Here is a 17,999-nt window from a genome sequence, read left to right on the forward strand (position 1 = left end):
GGGGGTTATAAAAAATTTTCCTCTGCAAACTTTTTTTTATCCACCTCTCCGAATGTTTTTCTTTTTCGAAATGCAAAATTCGAGATACATGTCGTGTTTGCAAGCAATTACCCCCCCCCCCCCCTTTCCAGGAAAATAATGGTCCGTCCCTTGCGTCAAAAAAGTCAAAAAAAAGTTCAAAAAAAGTCGCTTCACAAAACTGTGAAAAAACCCCTAAGCGAAAGACTCAAACAAAGGAAGATAACACGAGCAGACTATTCCATATCTAGCCTGTTCAAGGCGTTCGGTTCAGTTAGTTGGGAAACAGAGGAATGCCGGTCACCTCGACACCAAGCCATCTCGCTACCAACCAACTCGCCACCAAGCGAAGTCGCCTTGGCTTATAAATAAAAGAACGAAGAATACACCAGTTTTGGTGGCGAGGTGACCGGATACCAAACAGCCGAGCGGCAAGAACGGTGAGTAAAACTGGCGAGGGGTTTGGGTCGAAAGAGAGATGGAACTCTCGTCTTTTCGCGCTCGCTGATTGGTTAACTCGGAGGTGATCAGCAAAGTTCTATTCACCTCCGAAGAAACAAACTGCCTTCGCGCGTCGCTTTATTTTCCGAAAGTGATGATTTAGTCCACTTGTTATTCAACTATATACTAAATATCCACCACTATTCACCTCCACTTTGGTGAATAATTGTTAATTATCTGGGGTTTTCTACCTTAGAAAAGTTTTTATTCTGAGACTTTCCTAAATCTGAAAGTATTCGGTTGTACATCAAACAAACGGCTTAAAGTAACATGACATAACTCCTTTACAACACACACGAAGAAATATCAAATCTGTATTCAGCTACTCTAGGAGTACATGCATTGTCCTCGGTGTTAAACAGTGGCAGCAAAATTTCTCCGCCAAAATTTTCAGGTTCACTAGTCTGTGACACAAAGCATCACATAACACCTGGTAAGTGGCATCAGAGCCTTCTCTTTCTTTCCAAGACAACAGCATACGATATGCCTTGTCGAACAGTCTTTCGTTTTCTTTATGAAATGCATCTAGCGTCGCTTGAGCGAATCCAAGGCGTCGACCCAGGTTCTCCCATTTATCTCCAAGTTTTGTGGATAGCTCTTCTAATTCGTCTTCAGAGGGACAACCGTCTTTGACTGAAATATTAAAAATGACAAAGAGAGAGGAATGGTCACTTTAGAGCTACTAGTAAATCTCATAAAATTTGTCATCCTACACTAGCTCTTTCCTTGTGGGGTTCATTCAATTTTATCGTACATTTTACTAATAAGGAGATATTATAGACTACTAACTAACTCTTCTAATTGAAATGTAGGCCAATAAATCTTGCTGCTTTGCCCTTTTGCTGAAGTGCTAGGCCCTTGACTGCATAGTCATCTGAATGTAGGACAGGGTACAAGAACAATACATGAAATAACACTCCTAACCATGCACACAAATTACAAGGCACACTCCCTTATGGCAATCTCTTTCTCTCGCGGGCAAGCGATAAGCACAAGCAAGGATATGGGAACATGATAGAGGATACCGTGAAATTTCTCGCCAAACTGAATGAGCGAGAGGGGAACTCTAATAAACTAGGATGACGTCGCGTCATATCGTGAGAAGAGAAGTCCTGGGTTATAGCAGATTTAAAGAATGACGTCACACTATGTCAACCATTTATACAGGTCCAGACCTCCTCCAGCAAGCACATTAAGTACTCGATCAAAGTTAGTAAAGTAAAAGAGAGTAAAATAAAGTGAACAAGTTTTGTATAGACTTTACCGGCAAGTGCAGTAGCTACTGGACTGTGGGTACTTGACGATCGTAACTCTCGTCTTGGCTCGGGTGCGGCGGGTGGAAGTATCGCAGGCTCACCTGAAGGATTATTAATAATAAGTTGAAAAAAAATGGAGTCCGATATAAGCAGTCTGCGTTCATATTGTTTGTACACAATATAATATCATTGACCTTGCCAATTGGTAGAGCACGGGTTCCAGCTACTCGATTTGGTATGGTAATAGAGTTTTTGATTGATTGATTGATTGATCGATCGATCGATTGACTGACAGATTGATTGATTGAATGATTGATTGTTTAATTGATTGTTTTATTGATCGATTGATTGATGCCATATCAGTAGTATAAGCTGAAAAGAAAGCTAATAGATTAAAGAACACATCAGGGACTAACGCTTTAGTAACGTCGATCATGAGATAGCGAGGGTCAGATGTGTTTTAGACCAAGCTTGTGTTTTTGTCGAAGAAGTGCGCTATAGAGCGCATACTCACAGGTGTGCAGGGTACATTCCCTAAATGAAAACAGAAACTTAAATCATGAAAAGCTGCAAATATTCTTGTCGTCCAAGGGTAAAATCTGAGAAGAAAGAAAATGAAACGTTACTGGTACACGCGGTCAAATGAGAAACCTCAAAGATCTGTACACGTACCTTGATAATGAGACCAGTCTTTAAAAACAATTGGATCACTTAGCATATCAGCAACAACTGATGCTGCCATGAGACTAGCAAATGGTCTCCAAGACTCGGTGTCAGATTTTTTGCCATCTGCAAAATCTGAGACGCCCTTAATGACAATCCATTCAATGTCGAGGTCATGGGCTGCTGTCACTAGACCTAAAAAGAAGTTAATATTTCGTGGTTCAGTTTAACCCCTGAGGTACCCAGTCGTATAGAGTATAGAGTGATCTTGGGATTGAGAATAATAATAGGAAGTGGTCATAAAAAGTGCACTCGACGAGGACCTACCTTGTGTAGGGGTAGGGCGGCTATGCAAGATACCACCTGTCTGATTAGCCAAATGGACAAAATTTATTAGCCTCAAAATTTGAGTTAAACTTTTTTAGGTGTGCATGAAGCTTGTTTCGCTGGAGAAATGGCAAAAAAAGGTTTGAATCTTTTTCTTAGTTTCTGCTCCTGATCAATCTCGTCCCCAGAGGCCGCGATCCTTCTGGTCTGCGCCAGGGATCGGGACCTCTGGGCTATTCTAAAAAGCCGCCGAAACAATAAAAACACTTCTGATTGGTCGATCTGTAACGCGCCAAAATTTGAACGTGCGTCGGGAAGGTTGTCCTGGCCCCTGGGGAGTTGAAAGTCTGTGCTTTATGCAAATCACAGATTGTGCACGCAATCGAAATATGTGCAGTTTTTGGATGTATTTCTGTTTGGAGTCGACATCAACAGTATCAGAGCAATTCTTTTTCACTTAAATAAGCATGTTTAATGTATAACGATGTTTAACAGTAGAGAATGATCCCAAAACAGCATTAATTACAATTACGTGACACGACCTGAATTTGCATAAAACCGCAGACATGTCTAGTCTCCTGTGAATGAATTAACGGTCGAATGACTTTTTTTTAAATTATTCAGTTGAACGTGGAGCGTGCGCAAAAGAGTCTTGCAATCTCTGGCGCACGCGCACAATCAAACCGGAACCAGGATTTCCTGGTTCCGGTTTGGATTCGTCCAGAGCCGTTGAGTTTCCCGACCGCTGGTCAAGGGGAACACAGGCTCTGGGGACGAGATTGGCTCCTGATACAATGGGGGCTATGCAAGCAAGACACTATCTTTCCAGGGGGGGGGGGGGGGTACATGAAGAGACCACCTGTCGTTTTGCAGAGTGGTGGGTCATCGGCTGAGTACAAACGTTTTCACCACTATATATTTTATACTCATAACATATCAGTAACTACGCAACATCTTCCTTTTTAATTCATCCAATAAATGCTTTTCTTTAATTCTAACACGCGATTCGTCTAAACACGTCACGTTACATAGCAAAAATGGGGGAATATCCAATGATAGCCTGAAAGAAAAATAAATGTTTTTCCAGAAGCGCTTCTTCTGATATTCCCCAGTTGAAAACATTTAATCAAATGGTAAAAGCGTGGAAAATAAATCACCTTTAAAGAGCGACCTTGTGTAAAAACGTCGATAGACGCTTACCTTCCCCTTCCATTTCAATAGCAATTGCTTGTGGGAATCGCTTGGTCAGGTCATCACGTCGATCTTTGTTATCAATGACCTCGGGGCCGCTCAAAAACACGCCATCCCGGTGAACAGTCACGTCTAGCGCTTCAGGGTCGGTCAATGGTGGATCCCAGCCTTCACCAGCATGTTTTATGAGATTTGCAAGATCCTTCTTCAAAGGAACATTAAGACCACGTTCTTGAATGTCATCCTCTGTGACTTTGGTGGGGGCGTATGTTATTAATCTCGCCGATACAACTACATCACCTAGCTTAACTTTTGCATAGTTCAGACCACCACAAAAACCAAGGCAAAAGACAGCTTTAGGCCTCAAAACCCCGACTGCATTTTTTACAACAACTATAGAACCCCCAGGACCGCTGGAACCCTTTTCGCATTTAATTAAAGCAATCTTCTGTCCTTCGATATCGCCAAAGAACACATAGCCAAGAGGTTTGTAGTAGCTTTTAAAGTAGTCTTTTAGATAGGAAAGACAGCTTAAGAATTCACAGTCCTTCACCGTCAAGAACAGAAAATCGACAGGGAGTGGCAGCTCTTCCCAAGGTTTGGACTTTTTAGGCAGCACCTTTTTTGTTGGCACAGTTTTACTGACGTTTGGTGGGTGGCTACTGCTCGCCATTTTCGTAGATCATTCCTAGGAAGAAAAATTGTATCATAAAGTCTTATATATCATACATCATTGAGTTCGATTGGTTCGAAAATAGAACACACAGCAAAATAGATGTTCGATTTTGCTCGATTACCGAACCCAATCGAACGATTGGTGTTCGATTGGGTTCGATTGATTTTTGGTTCGATTTTTTCGATTGGATACACCGGGCTTATTCTACCCTGTAGCAGCAGGTTTTTCAATTTTGTCTTTTTTCTTGTCTTTTCTTTATTTTCTACCATCTTGCTTGCCACATGTTTAGATGACGTTTTTTATACATGTTCAAGCGTTTTTTTCCTTTTCCTCTGCCACGTCCTTTCGGTTGCATTAAATCTCAGATATTTTGTAGCTGTCTCTCATTTATTAACGTAGTAAACGCTTAATGTCATGGGTAGTCGACCGGTTTCGCGCGATCGACCACCGAATAGGACTGGGAGCTTACTATAGAGATAAATAGGACGTGAACAGAGATCAAATGTAGCACAACAAGCTTGTTAAGAAATCGCCGCGAAGAACACAAAGCAAAGTACTCCTGGGAAGTTAGAAAGGTCTAATGCAAAATATATAAACGAAAGAGACAAATTATTTTTGATTAACTCTTACAGATTCAGTAAACATACATCTGTAAACGAGGCCGTCTTTGATCTTGGTCGCTCGAGAAAAGTATCGTGGTCGTTTACCATTGACAAAAAAATTCCGGAAACTCCGAATGGGATGTAAATGGAACACGACTTTTCGGTTCGTTCCACTGGAAAATTACCGAAATAAACAAAAAATCTAAAAAGGTAGTCCCGTTTTCTCGATGGAAACTTTCCGATGGAAATTTGCGTTCCTTTTACTTGTTTACAGATTTCTCGTCTTTCTCGCTAGTCCCAAGCCTTTTTTCACAGCCGGATCTCACGGCTCCTCAACCAAAATGGCGGATCAGTCTTAGGTAAGTTCTTCACAGGTGAGTTTTCAGGGTTTAATCGAGTGCTCTACTCAAGTATTTGCTGCAAATCGACAATAAATGGTAGTTGGAATTTGTGCCGGAAGCCAAGCTTTCTATGGGCAGAGCAAGTATAATAAATTCATCGATCAAATATGCTGACAAACAACATACACAATAGCGTTACTATTATGGCAAAGGTAGCGTCTTATGAAAGTTGTCGCCGCTGCAAGGATATTATTTTCCCCATCATCTTTTGAATTTATCAGACTTTCCTCGTCAACAAAGAACTTTATGATTTCATGCATCACCAACAAGAATATAAACAATGAAAATGAATTTTTTCAACAATGACACGAGCATGGGACAAAGAAAAATTCTGTGTCCCCGACGGGAATCGAACCCATGGCCTCCCAGATACCGGTTGGGCGCTCTAACCAACTGAGCTACGAGAGACTCGTTGTGAGCTGGGCCATTTACTAGGTTGATATGTGACACGCGTCCTGCATACTGCTAGGATCTGCAATGTCGAAATCATCAAGTGTGTTGTAAATAATAAAGATGGTAAATTTTAAGCTCGGTGATAAATAATGAAAATGAATTTTTTCAACAATGACACGAGCATGGGACAAAGAAAAATTCTGTGTCCCCGACGGGAATCGAACCCATGGCCTCCCAGATACCGGTTGGGCGCTCTAACCAACTGAGCTACGAGAGACTCGTCCTGCATACTGCTAGGATCAGCAGTATGCAGGACGCGTGTCACATATCAACCTAGTAAATGGCCCAGCTCACAACGAGTCTCTCGTAGCTCAGTTGGTTAGAGCGCCCAACCGGTATCTGGGAGGCCATGGGTTCGATTCCCGTCGGGGACTCAGAATTTTTCTTTGTCCCATGCTCGTGTCATTGTTGAAAAAATTCATTTTCATTATTTATCACCGAGCTTAAAATTTACCATCTTTATTATTTACAAGAATATAAACATCTTTCGCGGACGATTCGAGGGAGCAACAGAAGCTGAACAGAGAGGAGCCTGTGAACGAAATGAGACCCGTCTAAATGGAACGCGCTCTTCCCGATCGGAAATTCCCAACAGAAATTTTACCGGAATTTCTTGTAAATGGTCAACGCTCCCTATATCGTATATCAGGTTTATACCAGATTATTTTGGGAAACGTCATCACTTCTGCATGCTTTGCGTGCCGTTTATATATTTCTGACTTGCTGCGGAGTTCCTCACTGGCTCTCTTCTCCAATAAACCTGGCCAAAATTTTTACGTTTTCTGGATTCATTTTATGATAAGGTCATTGTCTTTCAGTGGCGTGTATCTTGTGCTCCAAGAGCCTATCATCGGGCTTTTCTCTAGGTCCTCTAGCCTCTTAACGCAGACGTGCTTTGGGCAACCAACGTTCTGGAGGAAGAAAGGTTTGCGTGACGAGTCCAAAGGAACTCACAATTCTTTGCTTTCTTTCGCAAGCGAGCGATTTAATCCAGCTAACATCACGAAATGTCTTTCTTTCGTGATGTCTACACTTCTTTTGGCAAGAAGTGGTTATTGAATTTTTGTACTCATGTCAAAGCGCACTGCACACGCTATCCATGTCAAAACGCATTAAGTCACGTCACGGTGAAACTAACTGCTAACCCACAGCTGTCACGAAAAAGTTGTCCGTATCAATCCACATAATAATGTAAACATGTAACAAGGCAAACACAATTTTGACACTAAAAGCGCGCCATGTTGGTCACATTATACTTGGGAAAAGGCATCGCTTAACGGTCAAAATAGATGAATTACCAATTTCATCGACAACGGACGCGTTTATGAAGTCTTTTCGGCTTTGTTTGACAAAATCTCGAAAGATTATAAAACAGAATTTTTAGAGCGGAAAAAATCGCATACCGTGACGCCCTGATGTTGAATAAACGATCATAAATTTCATTCAGGCAATACGCTGACAGCATTAAAATGGATCTCTGCAAGTTTCCGCATGTCGAACTCAACAAACACTGCAAAGAAACCTTCATTGTGAGTGTAATATTTAAAATGACAACGACCTCACGTCAGATAGCGAGAGATCGACCTCGATGATTTCAATTCAACGCCATGGTCAACATGATGCATAATTATCCATCTTTTCGACGGCGCTGAGTTATAGTTAAGGCACACATCGATGAAAACAGCGAATTAAACTAAGAATGCACATAGACCGGGCACAGCGAATCAGTTTCTGCTTTTGGTCTGCCCTATATAATTGGAAACACAGTGACCTATTCGCTGAGTTCGATTCAAAAGGTCTCGAAACTGTTAACTGTATTAGCTTGATAATGGTCAAAGTAAATAACCTGGGGGCTCTGCTTTTAGGCTTGGCTAATTTTATTTAATACATGTTTAATAGGTTGTTGCCAAGGGAAAGATTTCATCACTAGGAGAGAAGATCCACTTTTCAAACAAGCGATCTAGCATCCCGGGCGATCTAAGCTGGCAACAATTTCGCGCAGTTTCATAACTTTCTCACAGGGATCACGATCGAGCGAGCAGCTATGTATGCCGTTAAAGGCTTTGTGCTTGGGACGATGATTCTAAACGTTGTACTTTATGCAGTATCATACACTTTGAGTTAGACATACAAGGAGCTACAAGGCCTCTCAAACTGACAAACCCCCCTAAAACAATACGATAAACTATATTGTCTTACCTTTTATATATCGATCGCTTCGAATCGAAGGCTCGCAGAAAGCCGTATCTAGTCTTCTGTCTTCGAGATGTAGTTTAGAACATAGTTTGCAAGCACAATGAGATACGTAAATTAAATCAACTGCCAATATTCTAGCCTGCGTAGCTGGCGGTATTGTTCGGTTTTTAAGTGCCTAACAGACCTAACAGTAAGCGGCGCAGCCGCCAGTGGCTTGGGGAGGAGAAGCTGAATTCAGCTTCTCCTCCCCAAGCCACTAGCGGCTGCGCCGCTCGTTGTCGCGGCTTCGCCGCTTGCTGTTGGGCACTTAAAAACCCAAAAATACCGCCAGCTACGCAGGCTACCAATATTCTAGCAAAAGTGAATGCAAACATAAACAACATCGCGTGACCAACTCGCACAGGATGTGGCGTGAGGCACCTTCGGTGACATGCTACGTGACAAGTTAGAGCGGGGGGGGGGGGGAGGGGGGATGGGTGGGCAATTTCTTCAAAGTAAGAACTTTTTCAGCATTGCTATTTGCAAAGAATTTTTTTTTAACAATTTTTGACCGTGCTTAGGGACGGACCATTATTTTTTTGCTGGGGGGGGGGGGGGGGGGGGTTAAAATATTGAAAAAAAATTGTTTGCAGGGCCTGGAAAGACAAAATAAATTGTTTGCAAACACGATATGTCAGGAGCTCCTGGATATGTATAACAAAAAATAGTAAGAATTTCGAAAAAAAATGTTTGCAGAGGTGCATAAACTAAAAAAAAAAACTGAAATTGAAGAAGCAGAGACCGATACAACGTAGAATGAGAGAGTTAGTCTTGTACTATATTTCGGCTGGCCAAACCAGCCTTCTTCAGGTACAATGAAGTTTACATTGGCTATGTTTAAATTTATATGGTGATAATGATATCTTACGAAATACCGGAAATACGTAAAACTAAATACAGGAAATATGTAAACAGTGTGCTAGTATAAAACAAAAAATTTAAAATATGCTAAGCTTAAAAAATGACAACATAATAATATAAGTAAACAAACTAATAGGTTTCTTCGCGTATGTTAAGGCCATCGGGAACAAGTGTTCTGCCTTTTAGAATTAAAAAGCTTCCCTGGCCTTACGGATTGAGTCTCGGTTGGAGAAGACTTTTTCGATGGCGATTAATTGTATGTCATTAGCAGTGTGGTTAGGCGAGGAAGTGAAATGTTGTGGGGCTGTAGTGGGTTTAGATTTACTGTTAGGGTTATCTATGGTACGGCGGTGTTCATTAAATCGGTCTTTTAAACGTCGTTTAGTTTCTCCTATGTATTGTAAATTACAGCGGTTACATTGAATTATGTAGATGAGGTTTTCAGTGTCACAGGTCAGGTTAGATTGAATGTGGCGCGTTTCACCAGTAGAAAAGAAGGTATAGGTAGTTAGTCCGTTAGTAATATAAGGACAAGTGGCGCAGTTCTTTCCACAACGAAAAGAACCGGATGGAAGTTGCGGATGCGGGTTAGTCAAATTAGAAGGAAGTTTGGCCTTCACTAGTAAATCGCGAAGGTTAGGGGAGCGCCTGAAAGCAACAACAGGCAACTGTTGAAAAACAGTTTTGCAGCGATTAGAAGAGAGTAAATGAAAATGTCTTTTGATGATGTTAGAGATGTGAGGAAGCGATGGATTAAAAGTAGTTATAAATGGTACACGTTTATTTTTGTTGACGTCTTTCGTTTGTAAGGCAAGTCTACGGGGGATGTCGGTCGCGCGTTGTATTTGTTTGGTGACAAGGTTACGGTTGTAACCTCGTTTGAGAAGGTACGTTGTAAGTTGGGCAGCGCGAGTATTGAACGTTTCGTCGGTAGAACAAATGCGTCGTATACGGAGTGCTAGACTGAAAGGAATGGCTTTTTTAGTATGTGAGGGATGGCAAGAAGAGTAAAGTAAATGTTGGTGTTTGTCGGTAGGTTTGGTGTAAAGGTCAGTACTGGTGTCACCGTTGTCATTTAAAGAGACATTAACGTCAAGAAAAGGTACGTTAGTTGAAGAATGTGAGCTGGTGAATTTGATGGTGGGATGAATGCTGTTGAGATAATCGATGAAGACTTTTAGGTTATCCAGACCTTCAGTCCAGATCATAAAAATATCATCGATATATCGAAACCAAGTGTGGGGTTGGAATGGGGCATTTTCTAAAGCTTTGGCTTCGAAATAGCCCAGGAAAAGGTTGGCATAAGATGGAGCCATTTTGGTACCCATGGCTGTGCCGTGGATTTGAAGGTAGTGGTTATTGTTAAAAGTGAAGTTGTTAAAGTTGAGAATCATGCGAATGAGGTCACAGAGTTTGGTGGTTGGAATGGTTTTATGGGAGGAAGTACTTAGAAAGTGGTCACAGGCATAAATACCTTCATTATGTGGAATATTAGTGTATAGTGATGAAACGTCGAGTGTGACTAACATAGAGTTGGCGGGTAAAGAACTGATGGTGAGGAGTTTGTTAAGGAAGTCGTTAGTATCTTTAACAAAGGATGGTAGTTTATGAACTAAAGGTTGAAGGTAGTAGTCAACGAATTGGGATATTCGTTCAGTGGGATGGCTATTAGATGAAACGATGGGGCGTCCTGGATTGCCGGGTTTGTGTACTTTGGGTAGTATGTAGAATCGTCCTGGTTTTACGTCGGTCTGTATAAGGTATTGTTTTTTAAAAAAAAAGTTGGCAGCGGAAAATTTTTCATCCCCCCCCCCCCCTCCAAGAAAATAATGGTCCGTCCCTTACTTGTGCACGATTTTTTTTTCTCACTTTTCTTGTGCAATAACTTTTTTCCCGAAATCGCCCAACCCCCACCCCCTAAAAAATTAAATAATCCATACCTAATCTCTCACGCACACGGAAATATAGTGGCACAGAAAAGTAGAGTACTGGCGAATGCAAAGAAAATACCACTTGTCATTAATACCAAGGACCTGCCGGGAGGCACATTTATGGACTTTTGGTATAAAGCTGGTCTCTAGCATAGTTGGTAGAAAAAAATCAAGAGAAACAGACCTTGAACATTTCTTAACGGCAAACAGGGGCAAGTCGCTAAGAAAGCTTTCTAACTGATAATTATATATAAACTAAAGCTTGATTTGTTTCAGTTAAAATGTGCACTGAAGACAATTGTGTCCTGTTAAGTGTTAGACTGCAACACAGAAAACACCTAAACTTGTTCTCAACTGTTCTTTAATCCTCCTTTCTGCGTCTTTAACCCTTAATATGCTGAAATTTCTCCAAAAAACAGGGGTTTTTAACCATTAATCGATTGTGTTGGCTCTACGGTCCTAAATTTCTCTAAACTTTGCTTTTGAAATGCACTTTCTGACACTGCAGTAGGTTTTTGATGCAATTTCCATGTAAAAATGTACAACATTTTACTTGGCGCATGCGCATAGGCCAAAATTTGTACGTTTTTTTTTGTTTTTTGTTTTTTGTTTTGTTTTGCTGAACCGTTCCGATTTTTTTCCTTGCCCCTTTCCTTTTCGTTTTCTCTGCTTTCTTATTCTCTCTATCTTTTACTCTGTGTACCCCTTTTTTCGATTAGCTCTGAAAGAATGCAGTCAATAGTCAAGACGGACAGTCCTGTGGAAAGATCTATCCAAACTCTATAAGTTGCACGTCACAAAAATCTGCTATCGTGTAAATTGGTGACGTCATAAGTGGTTGAATGGCCTTTCCTCCAAATCCCGGAATAATCAGGACTTAGCATATTACAGTGCGACGCGCCTTACCGTGGCCACCCAACAAACTATTTTACAAGTGTGCTCTCGTAATATTATTATTTGTTTGACGAACACGCCTTCTTGCAAAGTTGAATACGATCAAATGGATACTTGTTACATCGTATTTATCAACAAAAAACACAAAACGCAGTGAAAACGTAAAATATTACAAGATGGCACTTGTAAAAAAGTTTGTTGGGTGGCCACGGTAAGGCGCGTCGGACTGTAAGGGTTAACACTTTATTATGCCATTTTTGAGCAGCGCCCATTCTTTTCATCAATTTTATCCTTCGCTGAGTTTTTTCACAGCTTCCAAACCTTCTGTAAGCTAATTTGAAAGTTTTATGCATCGTTAATTCCGGCCACATCGCTTTCGCATTGCGATGCCAGAATTGTCCGTAACTATATACAGTGGAACCTCGATTTAACGAAGTGCCAAGGGACTGGGGAAATTTGTTCGTTATATCGAGGGTTCGTTATATCGAAAACCTTGATATAACGAATTCGCGGAAAAACAACCAAAATGTTCGTTATATCGAGGTATAGTTAATCAATTTTTAACAATTTTTGAGCTGCACTACGAACCCAGCATTTCCGGATATTGACGATTTCTGAAAATAACATTTATAATGTCTAATATATGCACATAGTAAGAGCATACTGTACTTGTACTTGTTCTCTTGTTACAGGATTAAAGGATTTTCATCTTTGTTGGTCTGTTCGCATTCATCTTTTGTCGCGTGTTGACATTTTTTCGTTATATCGAGGTACAGTTTACGTTTGGGTCTCTGGATTGTGTTCGTTATAACGAGGATTTCGTTATATCGAGGTTCGTAATATCGAGGTCCTGTTCCATACATTTTACTGTACCTTTGGATGGGCTGAAGAAAATCGTTCGCTAAACCGAGGACTTCGTTATATAGAGGTTTGTTAAATCGAGGTTCCACTGTAAATGCAGTGTCATTCGCAACGAAATAGTATCGACATGTTAAAGGGACGCTGTCACCAGTTTCACTTCAAAAACTTAAGGGCCTTAAGACATATGGAAACTACGAATAGTGGTCCAATTTTGTTCAAAATCACCATGTGAGTGTACTGAAGCGATAAACACGTGATATTATTGTGATGCCATCAGGAACTTTTGATCTCAACTTCCTTGTGGACTGGAAAAACATCTAAAAATTATTATGGTTCCCTTCTTCCTTCAACAACAATTTACTTTATATCTTCATCTTGATGTACTAGTTGCATTACTTGTACGAGAAGACCTATTCGCCAATTTTAGTACTTTTTTTACCGAAAAATGATGTTTCTGACGAATGAGCTTGCGAAGAAGGCTGAAACAACTATTTTGCCGGCACGGGATACAACACGGCCTGGGCTCCAGGCCGGTGCATTATGGGGGTTAGCCAGGGGTATATAAAGGGAGTATAACACGTGATAGTCATCTAGGTCTCTGAACCAACCCTGTCCAGTGCTCCGTTAATTTTGTTCACTCGGTTTTCTCTCGCTTGTGCCGTTGTGTTCGCTATGTCTATTGCCTACGACGAAGTTTCGGCTCTTATCACTGAGCGCCAACAACCCGCAGTTGATAAATTCTTTCCAAGCATCTCCTGCAGGATAGCGTTGGCTAAATTAACCTGGCCACGAGGAAGCCGCGGATATACAAATGGAGGAGTTAAAGAAGCTTTCATTCAGCGAGCCACTCAAGTTTTATCGTAAAGCTTATGAAGTCCAGTTCAAGCTCAATCTAAAACTAGCGGAACTAATCGTCGGCGCCAAGTCTGCCGCCCAAAAGTCTCAGCTCGTCAATATTGAAGCCGATCTGGACGAAAAGAAATACTCTAAGAAGCCCGGGCATTAGCGTGCTACCTGCTCAACGATGACCAAGCCGTCTGCCTTCGCTAGCTCCTAAAAGAGTTCAAGAGAAGGACAAACCAGGTGTAGTCCATTTCGATTTTAATATCGAAGCGATAGTTTATGATAGAAATTTGAATTTTGCTTTTCATCGTTTTGCTTTGAAATTGTTTTGCTTGAATGTTTCTTATACGCTCTATTATTCACATTGTGTTTCCGATTTTTCCTCTAGCCTACCGTGCGAAGAGGGCTTTTATATAATTGTGGATTGATTTCTGGCGTTCTTGAGAATCTTTACAATTCATTTTTAATGTCACCAGTCAAGGTTACAAGAGTCTCAGTCTTCCTCGAAGTTCAACAGGTTCAACGCCTTCTGGCAAGGCTAACAATGCTTCGGTGCTTTGTTGCAAAGCTGTTAACGAACTCTTCCATGCAATCCTTACTGTAGAGATTTTTTGCGTGCATGATATTATCAACTGTTAAGCTTAAATTATGAACTTATATTCCGCTCGACAGATGTGTACTGTATGTGTCGAGTCGCTACTCGCATAATAATTTTCTTACATGTGCAATATGCTAATTATTAACTAACACAGAGAAAACAATGTGTTATGTTGCATCTACATTCACGCGTAGCTCCGGCTACAAAGGTTTATTTTGGATCTTAGGCACGTGATTTCTCCCTTTTTTGTAACTTGATGTGACGACTTGAACGTCGTCGTTCAGATCTTAAACAAAGGTTTCCATTTATTCTTATTTGGTTTGTTATCAGGATATTGTCTCATCGATATTTTTCCCGCGCATCGCAATTTTCTTTCGTCCGCCTAGCTTTTTGGGTATGGTTTTTTCAGATTATTTCTTTTTTGCGTCCTTCCATTTGGACGGTCTTCAGCCCCCTTTCATGTTTATTTTATTATAGTGTTTTACCTATTCTTAGGCCCTATGAAGGTACGGGCTTCCCTATAGCTATTTCCCTCGATAATGGGTTAAGTGGGGAAGCTGACAATCTTTCCGTCGAAATTAACAGTTTATTTGTGCACTCTGGCTTATTTAAGTCTGGCTTTGTTCCTTACCTAGACAAGTCTCAGTGGGAGCCTGCACAGACCTACGTAGTTACAAGATTTATTTTCTTGGTGATCTACATTGCTGTTTCTTGGGAATATCATTCCTGGTTTCGCTACCCTGCAGTATGCCATTTCTGTTTTGACTTTCGGAGATACTATATCCTCTCCCTTTATGGGTAGTGTTTTGGGTGGCTTAGTCTAGAGTGCAGTAAGTTCCACTTGGAGGGTACTTTTAGGCTGTGTGCCTCGCCTCAGAAGCCTTTCATTGTTAGCTTGTTAGTTCTTAGGTCATCTGGTTTTCCTACAACCAGAATGTTGCAGTGCCTTCCTTTTTCTTTACCGTGACGGCAGTAGGTAGGTCGATCCCTTGCCTTTTATTGGATTTTATTATTTCCTTGGGGTTTTGCATTTACTGTTGCCTTTATTGTTATTTTACGCCATGGTTGCCTTATATTCGCCTTATAGGTTAGCCTCTTGCGTGTAGTTTGCTTTTACTTTTATCGCGAATCAAGACTCATTTTCATTGTGTCTTTCTCTACATAACTTTAGATGTCCTTTTTATGCTATGTTTTGCTCTGCTTGGTTTTTCCTTTCATCTCCTCAGGTGTTTTTTGCTCAGCTTCTGGCGAAACCAGACCGTACTGGCAGATGTATTGGCCCTATCCAGGCTGGGTCCGGTGGACAGTCTGAAAACTACGGTCCCTTCTTCTAAGGCATGCAGTACTTCTTTTCAGTATCACCGTGCATGATGCAGGTGGAAGGAGTTCGCGGTCTGTAAGATTTGATAATATTTTTGTAGTGAGATAAAGTGATATTTTCTTCTATGAAAGTTGCATTGCCATTCAAGTGCTTAAAAGTTAGAACGGCCAGCTCCGTTAGGTAAAGTGCGTTGTTATTTCCGAGCTATCCAGCTCCGCTTGTCCTGTTTATTTGCACACATGGTACTTTGATTATCTTCATATTTCCCTCCACTCTAGAATACTCATTCTTAGCCCATTTTTTAGGGGAAGGTTCTTGCTACACCGTAGTTTCTGGAAGTCTGCTTTAGCCCAAGATATCAATGTAGATGACAGCATTGAGCAAACAACTTACGCCCAATACTTTGTCGTTCTATCGTGGGGGTTCGTGTCAGGCCGCCCCCCTAAATAAACTTATTTGTCCTATAGCTGTGTGCTTGTTTGTTGTGTAGTGGAGGCAAAATATGATGTTTCTGACGAATGAGCTTGCGAAGAAGGCTGAAACAACTATTTTGCCGGCACGGGATACAACACGGCCTGGGCTCCAGGCCGGTGCATTATGGGGGTTAGCCAGGGGTATATAAAGGGAGTATAACACGTGATAGTCATCTAGGTCTCTGAACCAACCCTGTTCAGTGCTCCGTTAATTTTTTGTTTTTAGTTTTTTCATATTTTCTTCCGCCTCGTTGCTGACTAGCCTTGATTTTACTTGATAAGCCTCCGTAGGACGGGCTACCAATCGTTGGACATGAGCCATGGTTCCTACCCAGATTTCCGGCCTCTTTATGGCAGGTTTTTTCTGGCCTCCGTGCTATCAGTCTATTGCTCCTGTAGTTTTTTTAGCCTACCTGGTACTAATTGTTTTGTACTTTTTGTTTTGTATGAGTAGGTTCTTCTTTTTGGTCCAAAGTTGTGGATTACTCAGCCCATCTGGCAGTTTACGCTAATTAGAGTTTGTTTATCTTGCAACTATATTTGCCTTACTGGCTCTACAAGTTTGTATATAGGGGATTAAGGTCCAAAGAAGTGGGCCCCTCAGACTAACTGGCAGTTGAACACTAAGCTTGTTTTCCTTGCACTTTATTTTCCTTACTGGCTCAATAATTTGTATTTAGGGGGTCTTAGTCTAATGTAGTGTACTCCCCAGTTCGTTTGCCTTGCAAGTTTGGCATGTCGCTTTTGTATGTGGGGTATTTTGGTCCAAAGTTGTGGACTCCCCAGCTTAACTGGCAGTTTGAGATGTAAAGCTTGTTTAGTTACCGTTTGGTCGTGCACTCACCAGTTTATGTAAACTTGAGAAATAGCTCCGCACTTTCATATTCATTTTTTCGTAAGTCATTCACAGTGTGATGTCATTCTACTTCAGTATACCTATGAGTTGTTACGTATCTGCATTTGTTTATACTCGCTGTGTAGCCCTTGCAGCTGTTTGTAGAGAATTAGGTTTGTAGCTACTGTAGTTTATTAACTGGTAGTATACGTTTTTTCTGACGAATGAGCTCGCGAAGAAGGCTGAAATAACTATTTTGTCGGCAAGAGATAGAACTAAAATTGGGCTCCAGGCTGTGAGGTCACGGGTAATGACGTAGGGCTATATAGGACAAAGGACATGTAGGACAAAGAGAACTGAAAGCTTTTTTGACATTTCGCTACATTTCGTAACTTATATTATGCGTAGTCCTTTCTTGATAGATTTTTAATTGTAAATAGTTGACTTATCATTTCATGTAAGTGTTACTCGATGATTCAGTTCAGCTCAACTGCAAAAGAGTTTAAATTAACTATAGGAAGGGTATAGCACGTGGCTGTCAAGGCCTCAGAGCCAACTGCTTTCTTGGTCTGCAGTTTACGTTTATTTTTATTTCATTTTGTAAAGCCACGTAGGATTGGCTTGGAGCTTGAGCCTTGGTTCCTACCCAGGTTTCCTGGCATGCATTTTTTCCCCACTGGGGTTTTTTGTGCTAGGTTTTTCTGGCCTCCGTCTAACCGCATGCGTTTTGTAAGCGGTTGCTCAGCTCTGTACGCTTTAGGGCTTTTTCATTCGTTTTTCATTTTCTATGTTTTAACGGTACGACCATGTCGTTAAAACATATGAGATTTGTAACACATCCTAGATTCTTGTCTTATCGGAGTTTTGGTTCTCCGGCCTAACTAGCTAAGCCTGTGTTTTAGAGTAGCTCCCTAGCCTAACTGGCACTAAGCCTGAGAGCTTACTGGGAAATGTAGTTCAAGGCGTGGGTTTTCGTCCACGTCGTTAAAACATATGAGATTTGTGACATATCCTAGATTCCTGTCTTATCGGAGTTGTGGTTCTCCAGCCTAACTGGCT

The 17,999-nt window shown here is 41.1% G+C and overlaps 2 protein-coding genes and 1 long non-coding RNA gene across 4 annotated transcripts in view; 1 reads left to right on the forward strand and 2 right to left on the reverse strand.

Moving 5' to 3' along the window:
- Window positions 1–138: 138 nt before the first annotated feature.
- LOC144650437 (death domain-containing ATP nucleosidase-like) overlaps window positions 139–17,999 on the reverse strand; it is an 89,274-nt gene continuing 71,413 nt past the window's right edge. The window contains exons 1-5 of one of the 2 annotated variants that reach the window (XM_078510116.1): window positions 8,288–8,467; window positions 3,966–4,644; window positions 2,448–2,633; window positions 1,784–1,876; window positions 139–1,152 (exon numbers count right to left, since the gene is read on the reverse strand). In XM_078510116.1, the coding sequence (XP_078366242.1) occupies window positions 842–1,152; window positions 1,784–1,876; window positions 2,448–2,633; window positions 3,966–4,629 (1,254 nt within the window). In that variant the 5' untranslated portion in view covers window positions 4,630–4,644; window positions 8,288–8,467 and the 3' untranslated portion in view covers window positions 139–841. Of the gene's footprint in view, window positions 1,153–1,783; window positions 1,877–2,447; window positions 2,634–3,965; window positions 4,645–8,287; window positions 8,468–17,999 lie in introns of those variants that run through there. The other variant, XM_078510117.1, reaches the window with a different exon arrangement.
- LOC144648544 (uncharacterized) lies at window positions 9,373–11,308 on the reverse strand. Its single transcript, XM_078508071.1, has 2 exons — window positions 11,300–11,308; window positions 9,373–10,935 (listed from the first exon to the last, which is right to left on the reverse strand). Exons 1-2 carry the CDS (start codon window positions 11,306–11,308, stop codon window positions 9,373–9,375), a joined length of 1,572 nt encoding a protein of 523 aa, XP_078364197.1.
- On the forward strand, window positions 15,376–16,607 carry LOC144650468 (uncharacterized). Its single transcript, XR_013570117.1, has 2 exons — window positions 15,376–15,703; window positions 16,560–16,607. It is a non-coding gene; the product is annotated as an uncharacterized LOC144650468 (long non-coding RNA).

This window comes from Oculina patagonica, chromosome 4, assembly GCF_052425735.1.
Source record: "Oculina patagonica isolate OP01 chromosome 4, crgOcupat, whole genome shotgun sequence".
Classification (NCBI taxonomy): domain Eukaryota; kingdom Metazoa; phylum Cnidaria; class Anthozoa; order Scleractinia; family Oculinidae; genus Oculina; species Oculina patagonica.